General features: G+C 41.1%; 1 protein-coding gene across 3 annotated transcripts in view; it reads right to left on the bottom strand.

The window, feature by feature from the left end:
* The window catches only part of RGL1 (ral guanine nucleotide dissociation stimulator like 1), a 110,123-nt gene that overhangs the window by 26,699 nt on the left and 65,318 nt on the right, over positions 1–18,106 (bottom strand). For all 3 annotated transcript variants that reach the window (XM_087726979.1, XM_087726981.1, XM_087726980.1), the window contains 7 exons: positions 16,471–16,583; positions 11,218–11,433; positions 10,177–10,280; positions 8,373–8,457; positions 4,734–4,823; positions 2,892–2,978; positions 2,196–2,228 (listed from right to left, as the gene is read on the bottom strand). In XM_087726979.1, the coding sequence (XP_087583105.1) occupies positions 2,196–2,228; positions 2,892–2,978; positions 4,734–4,823; positions 8,373–8,457; positions 10,177–10,280; positions 11,218–11,433; positions 16,471–16,583 (728 nt within the window). The remainder of the gene's footprint in view (positions 1–2,195; positions 2,229–2,891; positions 2,979–4,733; positions 4,824–8,372; positions 8,458–10,176; positions 10,281–11,217; positions 11,434–16,470; positions 16,584–18,106) is intronic.

Raw genomic sequence — 18,106 nt, 5'->3', positions numbered from 1 at the left:
GTGTGGCCTGCTTTCTGGGTCCACTGGTGGAACCTCTTCTAACCGGTTCGGTAGATTTGACGAACCGGTTCTACCGAATAGGTGCGAACTGGTAGGAACCCACCTCTGATGGTGGAGCACATGGGGTTCAAAACTGACTGGCCCACATACCATGAGAGGAAACCCGGCAAACTTTTGCAAGTGTATTAAGTCTGTAGCTCCCTCTTAATACTTGTGTTAAAGAGAGGGAGGTATGATCTTCAACATGGGTAGAAGTCATTGATTTTAACTATGTACTTGCTGGATGTAAAAAGAGCCCTATCAGAGGCAAAGAAACTCTGTTTGCCTCCTCTTCTCTTTACTAGCTCTGCACAACAATACCTGTATGGGCTAGGTGTAGTAGTTCAATATACATGGGACTATCTTTGAAAACCACTAGCTAACTTCAATTGGGGCAAAGCATAGTGGCCTGTTCTGACCCTCCTCGTCCCACACCCAAACACTCCAAGCCAAAGATACTTTACGGAATTTATTCACAGACAGGTCCTTGGCAGCAAACTGGCACAGATAAGCCCTGGCAGCAATCCAGCACAGATAAGCCCTGGCAGCAATCCAGCCTGCCAAGCTCACAATACTGTTCATCAAACATTAGTTAATGCATTAGTTCTGCAAAAAGGGCATGTGCAGAAGCAGTCCTTTTATAGTCTGGAGAGGAGCCTTATTGACCACCAGCTGAGTGCAATCACCTTCTGTAACTGCGGAACTGTTCCTGATGCCTATTAGCTCTTCGATGGCGTGCATCCAGGAACAACTCACTGTTGGCATCCGGATCACTCTCCCTTGTCTCCTCCCCACTGGTCCAAGGCTCTGGACAACAATAGCTGGTCTCTGGATTTGCAGGACAGCTTGTGCCCAGTGCCAATCCAGCCACCAAAACCCTAAGAAGTTGTGCTTCCCTTCATCTGCGGTAGGCCAGCAATATGTAGCAGGGGCAATGCCTTGATGCATTTCAGAGAGGTTTCACAAGAATAAAAACATGTTCTGACTCTGAGACATTTCCCATTGACTATTAAAACCTTCAAAATGTGCTGACTTTGCAATGGTCTTTTTTAAAAGAAAACTACAATAACTTGAATCCATGTGGCTGCCCACAATACTTTTACGATACACTGAGTTTGTTTTTTCTAAAATCAGTGTTTTAAATGAATGATATGTATCCTAGATAGGTTGATTGAAAACATCTTTTCATCGGCTATCGTAATTACGGTGATGACAACGTGCCGTTTCCTAGATGGTATCTATCCATCTTCATTTAAAAAAAATAATAATGGGTGAAATCTCATGGAACAGAGCCGAGGTGGCGCAGTGGTTAGAGTGCAGTACTGCAGGCCACTTCAGCTGACTGCTATCTGCAGTTCAGCGGTTCTAATCTCACCGGCTCAAGGTTGACTCAGCCTTCCATCCTTCCGAGGTGGGTGAAATGAGGACCCAGACTGTGGGGGCGATATGCTGACTCTGTAAACCGCTTAGAGAGGGCTGAAAGCCCTATGAAGCGGTATATAAGTCTAACTGCTATTGCTATTGCTATTGTTATCTGCAGTTCAGCGGTTCTAATCTCACCGGCTCAAGGTTGACTCAGCCTTCCATCCTTCCAAGGTGGGTGAAATGAGGACCCAGACTGTGGGGGCGATATGCTGACTCTGTAAACCGCTTAGAGAGGGCTGAAAGCCATATGAAGCGGTATATAAGTCTAACTGCTATTGCTAATGGTGATTTTTTCTTTTTGTTTTGCAAGATTTGGATTTCTTGCTAAAGATTTTGTGAGATTTCAGAGAGAATGTGAAAGTTTTATGAGATTTCAGGTAACAGCACAATATTCTGGGGAAAAGCTATGAAGAGCGTTTACCACAAAAAGTTATAATCTCGAGACATTCCTACACCTATGTTGATGTGCTTAACATACAGTATTATGGGGAGGCATATTGTACAGCCAACCAGGGGAAGAAAAAGATAAACTAGTCAAATTGTACTTGAGAGGAACTGTGTTTAATAGTCCCATTGTCTCTCCTGGAACTTGCTTTACAATTCTGGTTGAAAATGTTAAGCTCTATAATTACAGTGTTCTCCTGTTTCTCTCTAAAAACAATAAATAAATCCTCAGATTTCTGTGGACCATTAAATTGTGACTGAATGGTGGAATCAAAATGCAAACTTACCCGCCTTCTCTTCTCAAAGTTTATCAGCCCACCCTGCAAAGAAATGGATGGTATAGTTACAAAATCTGCATTTTTAATGGAGGTAATAATGGCTACAAAGGAATACATTTTCCAAAAGGGCAAAACTTTCAAGACTGGTACCATGAAGATGCTTTTAAATCTCACTCTGCAATCAATCATGGCCTCTCTGCCAAACTTCCTTCAATAATTTGAATATATATGTATGTTGCATTTGTGCTGATAAATAAATAAAGGGAGACTAGTATAGATCTATTTCAAGCTATTTAGCTCTCATCAGCTAGCCATACCCTTACTGGGATTCGAACCTGGGCTGTATTACATATTAGGCAGTTGTGTTAGCCACTAAGCCACAGGTTCTCCTCCTTTATCAGCTGAGCCAGGGAAATAGGTATGTGTTTAGTGTCACAACCCCTGGTATGCCCAAATATGGGAGGAAGCATACTGCTTCCTTTCTCTGTCTATCGGCTCATCCCAAGAGACCATCCATATGTATACTTTCTTCCAACAACCGGTTCTCTGAACCACTTGGAAAGTTAAGAACCGGTTCTCCCGAATAGGTGCGAACCGGCTGAATCCCACCACTGGTTTGGTCTGTGCCTAGTGAGATGATGCTTTACAAATACATGCTGAAGGCAAAACTATGACAGTATGCATGAGTGAGTGTTACAATCCTACCTCTACATAGTCCTGGAGCGCCGTATCAAGCATGGTCAAATCCGTTAGGAAAGTTCCAAGGTAAGGAACAGTGCCTTGCATTACACCCTGAGCAAAATGAAAGCGTAAAGAGATTAACCAACGCAGCTCTGATTCATTAAGTGGGTTTTGACTTTGGATCCAGTTCAAACTTCTATGTGGTTCAGGGATCTTTAGCCCTCCGTAGTTCAAATATCTACACTAAGTTCTTTCCTACGCCGAGGTGGCACAGTGGTTAGAGTGCAGTACTGCAGGCCACTTCAGCTGACTGTGATCTGCAGTTCGGCTGTTCAAATCTCACTGGCTCAGGGTTGACTCAGCCTTCCATGCTTCAGAGGTGGGTAAAATGAGGACCCGGATTGTTGTTGGGGGTAATATGCTGATTCTGTAAACTGCTTAGAGAGGGCTGAAAGCCCTATGAAGCGGTATATAAGTCTAACTGCTATTGCTATTGCTATTTTTTCCTCGATCTTTTCCATGTTGATATGGCCACCTGTGAAGGAGCAATCAGGATTCTGGCCTAGCAGTGGCTGGTTTTCCTGGTTGGTTGAGCTAAGCTTTAAGAACCATTCATACATCAAATGTGATCCGACAGGAAATGAATGAAGCTATTTCAATACAACACAATATTGTGGAGTGGCCTCTCCTGAGAGATTTGTTGAGGCTACTTACTATTTCATTAAGAAACTTTTATCTTTGTATTTCTCTTCTTTCTTTCTTTCCCCTTATGCTTTACGCCAGCATATTATTTCCTTAATACAGTATATTGTTTGCCATTGTAAGCAATTTGCTTTGGGGGAATAGTATATTCATACAAATAAAATGACTTGCCACTTGTAAAATTATGTCACCTTATTTTCACAGGGGAAGAAAAAGTGATGATCAAATTGGTAATGTATTATTGCAAGTGTAATAAAACCTTCTTGTTCAATATGGTTTTTAGAATGTTTATAGAATACAGGAAAAGAAACAAAAATTTTGGAAGGGAAAAACAATGGACAAATTAGATTTAAACATGTCATTTAATAGCCCCTGAAGAACAGGGGGGAAATCTTATAAAATCATAAAAAACTTTTATTGTTAAATTTAATGGAACTCAAGGGAAGAAGAAGTTTAATTTCGCTGTAATTTTAACTTCAAATTTTCTCCATACAAACCTGATTGTTGAAGTATCTAAGGCATTATTCAAACATAATTGATCAACTATTGTTCAATGAGAAGTTACAAGTGTGTGTCTCAAAAATTCTGGTCTAAGGAACTCATCCACCATTAGTAACTTAAGGAATTTGTTCACTATTACCTTTTGATTGATTTTTAAGGAGCCGAGGTGGCGCAGTGGGTAGGGTGCAGTACTGCAGGCCACTTCAGCTGACTGTTATCTGCAGTTCAGCGGTTCTAATCTCACCGGCTCAAGGTTGACTCAGCCTTCCATCCTCCCGAGGTGGGTGAAATGAGGACCCAGACTGTGGGGGCGATATGCTGACTCTGTAAACCGCTTAGAGAGGGCTGAAAGCCCTATGAAGCGGTATATAAGTCTAACTGCTATTGCTATTGATTGTATTTTTTTCATGAAGCTATGAAAAAAAGTTAAGCAAATCTTCAAGACTTGGTTGAATATACTGGTTCAGAGTGAGAAATTGTGATTTCCTAATTTTATTTGAACTTGATTTAACTTGAACCTAACCTATTTTGTTTGTATTTGGGTGAATTCTAAAACAGTTATCTTTCCTATAGCTGTTTGTTGTATTTTTTCAAAGAGAAGAATAATGTCATCCTGGATTTCTGGAGCATCTCATGATACAAATGGAAAAGAAAAAAAGTTACCATATCTTTTTGCAGTTGAAGCCGCCGCTGGGTTCTCTTCTGGTTCTCTTTCACACTGCTGTCCAAATTTGCAAATTTAGATGTTCCTTCCTGTGATGAAAATAGAAGGGAAATGAATGCAAAAAGGCCATAGAACAGGCTTACAAACATTTCCCATGCTCACTGAATGCTACGTCCTTCTTTCGAAAGTTGAAAAGACATGTGACTCATCTTGCAACCAAAGAGATAAATTAATAAAAAGGCTCGCACAAAAATGTTTCAAGAGTTTCCTGAAGGTGAGGAATGCTCGGTTCAAAATACAAGTCAAACTTGACATGCCAAATACCTCTGAGCCAAGCCAAGTATTTGTTCACTTCCAATTTTCTCCGAATTGGGTACATCTGGATCACAACCTTCCTGCTTCTGGACAGTTAATATGTTTTTATTCTTAAACAGTTCAACCTCGTGACCCGTCAAAACCGCGGTAGACTAAAGCGCGCCCGATTAAAGCGTGTACGTGACATCAGCAGCAGCGCGACAAATACGACTGCGGAGAAAAAAGGGCGCTTTTAAAAGCGCTTTTAAAGCAAACCGATTCACATAAAGGTAAGGGTTAGATTTAGGGTTAGGGTTAGGGTTAGGTTTAGGGTTAGGTTAAGGGTTAGGCCTAGGGTTAGGGTTAGGCTTAGGTTTGGGGGGGTTAGGTTTAGATTCACGCGTTAATTTTAAGTTTACTGCTCACAGCGTGCTGTTTTCGTCGCGCTGTGATGACGTCACGTACGCGCTTTCGTCGAGCGCGCTTTAGTCTACCGCGGTTTTGTGGTGGAACCGTTCAACCTATGTGTTAATAATAACATTTTCCTTTCCATTATATAATGCTCTGTTGGTTTTTTTCCCTTATACGCTTACATTATGATGTGACTAATATTTTTGCTTTGCTGACTAACAAGGAAAAATGAAAATGTTTCTGTGTTCCAACAACAGGCCTTGGGAATCACTTTGCCAGTAACACTATGATTTCAGGAGCCATATTTCACAATATGATCTGGTCCTTTGAAACAGATTAAAATTAACTTATTGCCATGTTTTAACTTGTTTTTCTGTATAACTACAGAGGGATATGTCTTCTCACGATGATAAAAAACCAAGTCAGTATTTTTTTTCTTTTTTAAAAAAATATTGCCTTGTTATCTTGATTTTCTGTTTTTATCTTTCCTTTTTTCTTCACTTTAATAAGAATGTTTTAAAAATGCCCTCGCTTTTTATGGGCTTCTTTTACATTGCTTTTCAACTTAATGATGCTGTCATCCTCCTGAATATTTCATATCCTTTCCAATCAATTGTATACATTTAATCTCCAAACTTCCTTAGAAAATTAGATAGCCTTCTGACCCTCCCTTACAAAGCAATAAATAATTGTATTTTTAGAAATGGCATTTTCTAAAATTAAAGATGACTTTTCTATCAAGGTCATTTCCTATAAATACCGTAGGCAGATAGAACTTCATTGTCCTGTGATTATTGCTCCAAGTACTTCAATAATTTCTACATCTCAAAATCTCAGATACAACTCAGTACTAATTCATAGAAGATTTACCCTTTTATCAGCTCTACACTTAATGATCTACGACACAGATAAATTAATATTATCATGCAATGTCAGTTTGTGGATGATATTCAACTGGATGATATTCAAACAAGCATTTCTGTGGAGCTGTGGAGACTATCAAGATGTGGATGGGAAGAAACATGCAGAGTTTCAAACCAAGAAAGTTGGAATGATAATTTTTACAGAAGCTTGCTGATTTTGGAATTTTAAACCTCTACGCTTTGCTGAGGTGAACAGGCCACACTTCCTGGAATTACAGTTCCAGGACCATGGGGATCTGCTCAGCTTTGGCTGGTACACCCATTGGAGCCTTATTTATCTGAAAAATGCTGACATTTGTCATTCACACCATTGACATCTCCTGTATGGGCTATGTGTAGTAGTTCAATATACATGGGACTATCTTTGAAAACCACTAGCCAACTTCAATTGGGGCAAAGCATAGTGGCCTGTTCTGAACCCCCTCGTCCCACACCAAAACACTCCAAGCCAAAGATACTTTACGGAATTTATTCACAGACAGACAGGTCCTTGGCAGCAAACCGGCACAGATAAGCCGGGGCAGCAATCCAGCCTGCCAGGCTCACAATACTGTTCTCCAACATTAGTTCCTGCATTGACTTCTGCAAAAGGGGCGTGTGCACAAGCAGTCCTTTTATAGTCTGGAGAGGAGCCTAATGACCACCAGCTGAGTGCAATTACCTCCTGTAACTGCGCAACTGTTCCTGACGCCTATTAGCTCTTCGGTGCCGGGCATCCAGGAACAACTCACTGCTGACTTCTGGATCACTCTCCCTTGTCTCCTCCCCACTGGTCCAAGGCCCAGGCGCCTCCTGGTGGCCAACCAGCCTCTCTGCGCCCTGCTCAGAGTCGAAACCCTGTCCAGGGTCCTCCACATCCTCCAGAGCCGACTCATAGGGCCCCTTGCTGTCGGAGTCTGGTGGCAGCTCCAACAGCTCCTGCTGGGCCACAACAGTGGCCTATACAGTCATCAGTGAGACTCAATATTGCTAGTAACAGTTTCTTCAGGTGCAGTATTATCTATTTTTACATTCTGAATATAATCAAAGATCCTGGGCATCTTCAAGATTACCCATCCCATATAGATTTTGCCCGTACAGAGAATGTCTAATCAAATCCCAAACATTCAGGAGGCACAACTGAAAGTGTCCAAAAATGAACTTTCTCTGTATGGGCTCCATTCCTCTCGAATAACCACAACTTCTCTGGCCTTGCAAGCCTCTTAAAAGGCCGTTCCAGAAGGCTTTCAAGACTTGATTGTTGTTAAGCTCTGGATACCAAGAGCAGCATTATTATTATTATTATTATTATGATCAACTACAATACTTGACCTTAATTATACATTGAATTAGTACATCTTTATTGTTACATTGGCTTTGATGGTTGCATTTAAATACAATTGACTGAAGAGATCTATACAGCCATAAACAAAATAAATAAATAAAATACTCTGTTTGCAATCCTTTCACGTATTTTTCTACAGTTGGCATACTTTTTTCTGATTAATAATTCAGTTCACATTGCCGTTGGCCTTTCAAGGAATAGATTATAGAGATATGCATACTGCACATTTGTACCAGTTTTTGTGTCATTTTGCATGTCATTTTTTTCCCCTGCAACTACCTCTAAACAGTTTAATGACTTTTCAGAGTTATCATCTTTTATTTCTGTCTCACTGGAAGAGCACAGAATATTCAGATAATTTCCTTCGGGATGAGTTATCTCATTCCAGATGCAACTCAATCCTTGCCAGCTTTCTGTTAACAAAACATTTTTTTAAAAAAAATATCACTCAAATGACCTCAATTTCAAATCCAAAGGAATCTTTCTCTCCAAATATTGCACTTTGCATAGCTAATCTGATTTCTCTATCTTTAAATCCATGCACACCAGAGGTGGGTTCCTACCAGTTCGCACCTATTCGGTAGAACCGGTTCGTCAAATCTACCGAACCGATAGTTATTTAGCCAAAACCGAACACTGTAGTTGTAAAGTATTACAATGTCACTGAAGTATCTGTTGCTTCTCACCCTCATTAGCAGCTCCCGACTTGTCAAATAGTTGTCATGATCTGAGAAGATTTCTGATAGTTCTTCAAACATCAACGTTCTATCTCTGTCCAAAAGAAAATGGAATGATTTTAAGATTTTCAGTTTTCCTGAAGCTAAATGACAATTTGCTCCATTAATTTAAAATTTCATGGTGATGAGGGCATCATCTTGTAAGGAGATTTCTTAGATTTAGGACCCAGGCAAATCCCCAATTACATCTCTTCTTTTAGGTCACTGTTTAAGCAAGAAGAATATGTGTCAGGCCTGCATTTCTATTCCTTTTAGAATTTTGGCCTGCCACACTTTCTCTTATTTCATTGTGCTGTTTCTTTAAGAATAGTCAATGGGAGGGGGGAATAGACAGGAGTAGGATTTTGGAATTGTATTGTTTTTCATTCTTTGCTAGAAGCTAAGGTCATCCTTTGTCTCCACACCAGTACACCTGACCGGAAGAAGCTGGGCATGGACGCCAGCGTGGAAGAAGGAGATTGGACCATGTGATGGATTGTGGGTGTGGGGACAAGATCATGAACTTTTAACTGGGTGGGATTCTGATGTAACTTCCAGAGTTGGGATCCCACAGCTATGGGCCAACATGCCTGCTTTATTAAATTGGAACTTTAAGCATAGTTTTGCCTTCGATTCTGATTTGATACTACATGGTATTTGGAACGCTGACAATATGATTCTAACCATAATGTAAAACAAGAAGCAGCTCATTATAGTGAGCCAAGGTGGCGCAGTGGTTAAATGCAGCACTGCAGGCTACTGCTAGATCAGCAGTTCAGCGGTTCAAATCTCACCGGCTCAGGGTTGACTCAGCCTTCCATCCTTCCGAGGTGGGTAAAATGAGGACCCAGATTGTTGGGGGCAATATGCTGACTCTCTGTAAACCGCTTAGAGAGGGCTGAAAGCCCTATGAAGCGGTATATAAGTCTACTGCTATTGCTATTGCTATAGTCTCTCAGTGTTTTTTCTGATGCAACAGTCCAATCCATCCCACCCAGGCTTCTAGATTCTCTGAAATGCAGACATTTATACTCCACTTTTTGTTCTGAAGTTTAAAGCAGAGTAAAACTGCTCCTTTCCCTCACAACAGACTAAGCTGAGAGAATATGACTGGCCAAAATCATCCAAAGAGATTCCTTGCTGAGGATGGAGTCACAGGGATTAAGTTGGAGAGACTTCAGACACTTCTGTATTTGAGGAACTGTAGAAAAATTGTAATACCGGCAGCTAAATTAGGCATCCTTAGAGAGGCTTCTGAGCCAATTTGTAACTGCTAGTTATAAATTAAAAGTCTCATTTTTGCTCATGATTGACTCCCCTTAGTTTTCCTCCCACCTGCAACAGCCCATCAACAACTCTACAGGAATTGTAAATTATAGATTTCCAAGTCCCAAAAGCTACAGAAGCTTATAGAGGGATATAACCAGGGGTGGGTTTCAACCGGTTCGCGGCGGTCCCCGCGAACCGGTTGGTCGGCGAACCCGGAAGTAAGTAACTTCCGGGAATGGCGAAGGGCCCACCCGCCTGCCCACGCTTCTTACCCGGTTTTGATGAGTTCTGCGCTTCCACGCCTGCGCAGGATGCATACAGCGCCTGCGCGATCCTCCAGGAGCAGCTGGAGCATCGCACAGACGCTAGTACGCATGCGTGCGGTGCGCGCGTGCACGAGGACGCCGCCGGCCCCGTTCCAACCGAACCGGTTAGAACGGGGCGAGAAACCCACCCCTGGATATAACTATCCACTGCCCAAGAATGGATTGGATATTGATCTTACTTTGCAACACATGCCCAGCTTTTCTTTAGCCGATAGATGGAGTTGGACTGAAGTGCTGAAACGATGGCTCTCAAAGAGGAGAAATTCTTAAGAATCCTACATTCCTATAAAGGGAGTGAAAATGGAACAGAGAAGCGTTTACACATTCGTCAGTTCAAGATTCAAGATTTAATGAATTTGTATGCCGCCCAATCCCGAAGGACTCCGGGCGGCTTACATAAAAACAGTTTTAAAAATACTAAAAAATTTAAAATACAAAGACAAAGCAAGTTACAAGAACACAACATGCACTCAACCTTAGTGGGTTACTCTTTTAGAAGCATTGTTTCTCTGAATTCTTATTTTTTTTACAAAAGGAACCTGTCAACTACATAAACATTGACCAATTCTTTTTTTAAAAAAAATACATTGCTTTTTTCGGACTTGAAAGTACTTTCTAGAGTTTGAGTTACTGTATTCTTGTTTTCTTCACCTTTTGATCTTTCGTATTATAGTTTCCAACCATTACAACTGAAACGTGTTTCAGTTGTAAGTGAAAGTAAGTGAAAGTAACTAAATGCAATCTATGCAGAACATTGTTATCTTATGAATTGTCGCTATTCAGATTGTAGAACACCTTATAAGCCGCCCAGAGCACTTTGGATGAGCAGCATATAAAACAAAAGAGGGAATAAAGAAACAAATGCAATCAAAAAATATTGGGACTGGAAAGGATTGGGATTACTTCCCAAACTAAATTGATCTACAATATCAAGGCCTTTCTACCATTGAAAATTGGGGAAATTGACTGTTCTATTGGAACTTCCAAGGACATCTGATATGTTATGGCTAAAGCTAGTCTACCTGTTGTCTATATTATTGGGAGAAGAAGAAAACACTCAAAAGATCGGGATTAGAAGAACCTTGATATTTATGCATGCTATAATGGACACGGACACACACACACACACACACACACACACACACACACACACACACACACACACACTCCAGCACTTGTATAAATAGCAAGAAGACAACGGGAACAAAATGAGTCTTTACATGGGCGATATTGATCCACTTCTCTATGATCTTGGCACGCTGGTGCGTTTTCAGCTCCTTGCCATTCAAAATGGTCCTGATGACGCATTTGGTGACTGCGTTGAACTGTGCAATGGTAGCTCTGATGGTGGGAGCCAAGTGTTTGTTCTCTTTCTTATCTCTCTGAGACCAGATGCAGCCCAAACAGTGGTGTGGTACCACTCTTTTAAACAGTGTCTGGAACAACATATAAAACATCATGTCAACGCTGTAAGACGAGTTTTGTTTATTTCTCCTATGTGTAGTGTTGAAATACACAACATGGTGGTCATTCCAACCTTTCTGAAAGGTGGGAATGACCACATCCTTTTTCCCCTTGAATCTTTTTCCCCCTTGAATCTCATAGACAGCAATAGTGTTTTTTTAGTAGTAGTAATAACAAAAGTAAGTCATAGCAGTAATATTTATTGGGCATGCATTTATATTCAAGAATAGTGTAAGCCAGGGGTAGTCAACCTTTTTATACCTACCATCCACTTTTGTATCTCTGTTAGTAGTAAAATTTTCTGACCACCCACCGGTTCTGCAGTGATGGTGATTTATAAAGTAGGGAAGTAACTTTACTTTATAAAATTTACAAAGCAGAGTTACAGCAAACCCTCATTGCCCACCATGAAAGCTGGAACGCCCACTAGCGGGCGGTAGGGACCAGGTCAGAGGTGGGTTCCTACCACTTCGCACCTATTCGGTAGAACCGGTTCTTCAAATCTACCGAACCGGTTAGAAGAGGTTCCCCCAGTGGACCCGGAAAGCAGGCCACACCTACAGAAGAGGTTCCAAATTTTTTAGAAACCCACCACTGGTCCTTGGATATGATTATTCTACACTATCACGCTCCTATTTATAAAACTCAGTGCCTCTGTGAAAGGTAAGGATGACTACTGCGTTTGTGGTGCGTTCAGAACATTGCGTGTGTTGAAGGTGTTTTAACGCAAACCAAAGATGCCTTTTAAAAAACAAGTTTACATCCTATTCTTATGCATGCCAGTGCTGTGTGAGAGGTAATTTAAGGTGGTTCTGACAAGTGTCGTCAGCATCTTCATATCCGGTCACATGGGCGGCAAGCCACTCCCATCCGGTCACATGGGTGGCAAGCCACTCCCACAAAGGAGGCCACACTCACAGAGTAGGTTCGAACAATTTTTGAAACCCACCACTGGACCAGGTTGACTACCACCGGTGTATGCAAACAAAAGTATGGGATAATACAATACAAGAATCAATTTAAACTTATCTAATATTTACTTTTACAATATTCACAAGGAAGAGTTCTCCCTCTCCATTTTTCAACACACAGCCTCTGAGGAATGACTCGGGTAGAGGTGCAACAAAAACGTATTTGAAACAGTATAAATCTGCCACGGTTCTAGTTTGCGAATAATCAAATATCAAAAAACAGCAAATGTAGCAGAGCAGAGGGCAGTTTGCAAGGGAAATGAAACACAGAGGTCAGCATTAGTGGTTACTCAGCCCTTTATTTTTTGTAGCTCATAACTTCCACAAAGGGCCCTGCTTGGGAATTGGACAGCCAAGCCAGCAAAAAGCAACAATTAGAATAGAATAGAATAGAATAGAATAGAATTTTATTATTTGTATGCCGCCCTTCTCCGGGAGGACTCAGGGCAGTGAACAATTCAAGGGGGAAAAAGGGGAACATAAAAAACAAAATACAAATAATAAAAGTAAACAACTGTCGCACAACCATACATGTCGAGAGGGGAGGGAACTCATCACCCCCAGGCCTGCCGGCAAAGCCAGGTTTTGACGGCTTTTCGGAAGGCCTGGAGAGAGGTGAGGGTCCGGATCCCTGCGGGGAGTTCATTCCAGAGGGCCGGAGCTGCCACAGAGAAGGCCCTCCCCCGGGTAATAGCCAGGTGGCATTGGCTGGTAGATGGCACCCGGAGGAGGCCAACCCTGTGAGATCTAATGGGTCTGTGGGAGGTAATTGGCAGCAGGCGGTCTCTCAAGTACCCGGATAGGGACATAAATCCCCCAGTGGAAATCCATGGTCTGTTCATTTGCAACCCATATGCTACTTTATGTGGCACAGCTCTTCCTGCAACGTTAACGTGTTTTACTGCATTGCATAAAATGCAGAAAGCAGCACCCATGTGTGTTATTGAGATATATGACCAACTATCAATGAACAACTTTAAAACCATGGATTTAAAGCATTACTTCAAATATTTTGTACGCACGTAAGTATTCCTTTAGCTAATTTCATCTGGACTACTATATTGCTGAGGAAATATTTGTTGCTTGTTTAATTTTATTAAAATGTATAAGGACTGAATGATGAGTCAATGCTTTTTAAATTATTCTACGATAATTATAATTGCATGCCTGGAATTAAAGAGCCAAGTTCAATATTCGCCAATTTGTTTTAGGAATAATTTAACAGTTAAGATACTTTTTTATTATTCCATTCCATCTATTAGCCCTAGAGGAAAATGGTTCAAACTGCTTCAAAAAATATCAGACAAATCGTGAGAATTCAGCCTGTTTAACTAAACTTTTTGTCAATCAATTTTCATAAAGAAATATTCTGATTTCATAAACACGGTAACATTTTAGCTGGCTTGTATATAACCTGAGACAGATCACTGATAGGTAAGACTGACAATATCCAATTTATGAGATGTATATTTTGCTGATGAAAAAAAAAGATTTTTTTTGAAACTCTTGAATTCTGATTTACCTGCAAAGTGTTAAACATGTCCATACCTAAAATATTATTTCACTTAACTATGTTTAACGTGATTTAGACAGGTCAATGATATACTGTATTTGAGACGTGAGGCTTTTTAACCATGAATAATGAGCAAATACTGCTGGATCTACCTTATTTGAAAACAGAATGTTCCTTGAAACATAATATTTGGAAACAAAATAAATTCACTTAATTTGAATGCTCTTCTAGATTACAGTTGTATACGCTTAATTAGGTTTTGCAGACTGTAAAACATAATTAGCCTGTGAATTTACTGTAATTACAGTTAATCAAATAGCCAGAGTAATAAAAAGGATTTCAAATGGTTTTGCAAACCAAGACTTGCTCTTAATTGTGGCCTGTCACAAAGTCTGAACCAACAAAACATCACTAAGGCTATCATTCCACATCTGAATGTCACTGTAACTAAAATGTCAAATGAGGAAGAAAAAAAAGCAGAACAAAATAGATTTAGAACATGGGAAGCAGTGGTGGGTTGCAGGCGGTACGCCCCTGTACGGGAATACTGGTGCCTGCAGGGAGCACTGGGTAATAGCAATAGCAATAGCAGTTAGACTTATATAGCGCTTCATAGGGCTTTCAGCCCTCTCTAAGCGGTTTTACAGAGCCAGCATATCGCCCCCCACAGTCTGGGTCCTCATTTCACCCACCTCGGAAGGATGGAAGGCTGAGTCAACCTTGAGCCGGTGAGATTTGAACCGCTGAACTGCAGATAGCAGTCAGCTGAAGTGGCCTGCAGTACTGCACCCTAACCACTGCGCCACCTCGGCTCTTTCCGGTAGGGTGCTCTGGAGGGCCCACCTGCCCACCCGCTGTTCTTATCTATATTTTAGCTCTTCGGTGCTTCCGCGCACACAGCATATGACATCTGTGTGATGCTCCGCCAAGCAAGTGGAGCATTGCAGGAAGTAAGGACGCACACACGCTCTGCGCACATGCGCTGTGCACATTTATGTGGTGGCCGCTGCACCATACCGGTTGCACCGAGATCCGGAACTGACCACTGATGGTTTGCCTATGTATTTGAAAATTCAGTCCATGGACTGCCTTGGAATGAATCCAATCCTATCCACTTAATCTTTCATGCAAAGTTCTGCAATTCTTTCGAACGTTTTTATCACTTTCCAATTGCAGAAAACCATCTAGTACAACAAAATCAGGGGTGGGTTTCTCGCCCCGTTCCAACCGGTTCGGTTGGAACGGGGCCGGCGGCGTCCTCGTGCATGCGCGTGGTGCATGCATGCGTACTAGCGTCTGTGCGATGCTCCAGCTGCTCCTGGAGGATCGCGCAGGCGCTGTATGCGTCCTGCGCATGCGTGGAAGCGCAGAACTCGTCAAAACCGTGTAAGGAGCGCGGGCGGGCGGGTGGGCCCTTCGCCGTTCCCGGAAGTTACTTACTTCCGGGTTCGCCAACCAACCGGTTCGCAGGGACCGCCGCGAACCGGTTGAAACCCACCCCTGAACAAAATGGACCAATGAGCAATCAGCAACTAGTAACAGATGACAATACAGATAAACATATCACGTAAACAAACTTGCTTTAAACAATCTTTACAAAGAACGATTAACGTTTAAGGAGCCATTTAACTGGTTCACAATTTGCCCTAAGCTTTGCAATAGTTTTGCAACATTAAAAAAAAAAAATCAGCAGTCTTCTACTGTAACTTAGTTGTTTTTTTTTTATCAAATGCTGTTATAAAACTATCTTTTAAGAAAGTGTCGTTTAAGTATCCCTTTAAAAATATGTGTTTTAATCAATAGTTGCAACCAAATGTTGTTTGTTTTTTTCATAAACTGATTCCAAGTTTTTAAAAAGGGACATAACTGCACAATCTTAGAGAAGACTATTAACAAAAGGTTACAGAATTTGGATGTGCAAATTTCCCAAATGAAAGAAAATTAAACCAGAGACCTATTTAGATGGCTCCATTATCGAAGTGATTTTTATCCTCCCTTGCTTTTATGGCATGCGTTAATACAGATTTCTATGTGTTGTATTTGCAGTGTTTACATTTGTTGGTTTTCTTTGATTGTTGTGCACCTCCCAGAGTTGCTTTTGATGAGATGGGTGATATAAATCTGATTAATAATTAACAATTTCTTCAGTCGGTGAGCATGCCAGGAAAATGGATGGCGCAATTTAACAGCCCTCTTTATCATGCAATCAGGGTGAATTAAAGGGCAATTTTACCTCAGCTAGGAAAAACAATAGAAATAACCCCACACATTTTCTAAAGAGGTATCAAAAGGTCACATATGGTTAATTAGCTGTTTGCATCAACTAAAATTGTATACAATAGTTTTCTGATGTTTCATCAACTGGTCTTTATATTTTGATTGTTGGTTTATATTTAACTGTTGAGTATCTTGGATACTATATGGTTGGAAAGCTAAATAAAAATTTAAGGGATAAATAAAACAAACACTTCAGAAGCATAATCTGTATTCATGCTTACAAAAAGTATACATCTGTTTATACTTACTGCGTCCATGTAAGTTAACTGTTCTGCTACCAGATCTTCTGGGAAAGAAGAAAATTCTTCTGCTCCACTAATCTTTGTTTCTTCTTCAGTTGCAAATATATCATGAATCTCACCTGTCAGGATATAATGCATAGTGAACATTTACTAAATGTGTCCTCTCATTTTACTTCATGTAAGTCTAACTGAAGTTGCGCTGAAGACTAGTTTGAGACAAAAAAAACAGGGTTATGCTTTTAATCACAAAAAGGGTAAAAAGGGAAAGAGAGGGCATGGGCAAATGAGGAAGCTGTTGGGCATGATCAAACATTGCACATCGTTTGAAATGTTGCTTAGCGAAAACAAGAAACATACACTGATGAAACAAGGAGTATATTTTAGGAGACTTCTTTCATCTTGCACTGACCCACTTCAAGAAACATGTAAAGAACTCTGCTTAAGTGAAGCAAGAAGCCTAAAGACCAAAAGGCACTATTCACAAAGCACAAAGCCGCGCGAGCGATATGGGGTGTATCTAGATACACCCATGTTACACCTATCCTCCGCGAGCTGCACTGGCTCCCCATTGGTCTCCAGACGTGCTTCAAGGTGCTAGTCGTTACTTTTAAAGCCCTACATGGTTTAGGACCTGGCTACCTGAGAGACCGCCTCCTGCCACTCACCTCCCAACGACCAACAAGATCGCACAGGTTGGGCCTCCTCAGGGTGCCGTCAACCGGACAATGCCGGCTGGCGACTCCCCGGGGGAGGGCCTTCTCTGTTGCTGCGCCGGCCCTGTGGAACGATCTACCCGTAGAGATCTGGACCCTTCCCACTCTCCCGGCCTTCCGTAAAGCCGTCAAGACCTGGCTACTCCGGCAGGCCTGGGGCTGTTGATTGATACCCGCTTAGATGGAATGGATGTTGTGGACTTTTAATTGTATTTTTTATTCTTCAATTTTAAATGTTTCTTTTGTCTTGCTGTGAGCCGCCCAGAATCCCAATGGGAGTGGGCAGCATACAAATTTTATTAAACTCAAAACTTGAATACTTGTATACAACATGCTAAAGGAGGCTGGTGATACCCACTTCCAGTAATAGATTGTAATAGATCACTTCCACTTCCCACTTCCAGTAATAGATGGAAGATACCCACTTCCAATAATAGATGGTGGGGAGTAGCTAAGAGGTATTAGAAGGAAAACCTGTGAGTGCTATGAGTTTATGGTAGCAAAGACCTTTATACTATTTATATATATTTACGTGAGAATGCTCAAAGCATCCAAAGATGTTATAGCCAAAAAGAAAATAACCGTTTTAGAAATTAAAAGGGTTGACGAAGAGACACAGCAAAGCAATGAAGTCAATGACATTCATGTAGATCACCACAGAGAATTTACTCTACTTAAAGAAGTCATTTTATTTCTCCTTCCCTTATATTTAACTATTCATAATGGGGACAACAAACCAAATCCTATGTAGGATTTCCTAAGCACATTCTTACTTGAATCAAAGTGTCAGCTCTTCTATCAAGAGCAGACAAACGAAGAGAAAGTTAAATCAGCTACAGAGGCTGATTTAAAATAAAGGATCTGCAGATAGGATTGTTTTTGTTGTTGTTTTGCTTTCTCCTTTATTTGCTATTCCAGCAGTTGATTCT

Source organism: Thamnophis sirtalis, unplaced genomic scaffold, assembly GCF_051295495.1.
Source record: "Thamnophis sirtalis isolate CommonGarterSnake01/CBP01778 unplaced genomic scaffold, rThaSir2_p1.2 scaffold_12, whole genome shotgun sequence".
In the NCBI taxonomy this organism is placed as follows: Eukaryota; Metazoa; Chordata; class Lepidosauria; order Squamata; family Natricidae; genus Thamnophis; species Thamnophis sirtalis.
Note: the sequence above shows the minus strand (reverse complement) of the source record. Positions and strands in the feature narration are given on the sequence as shown.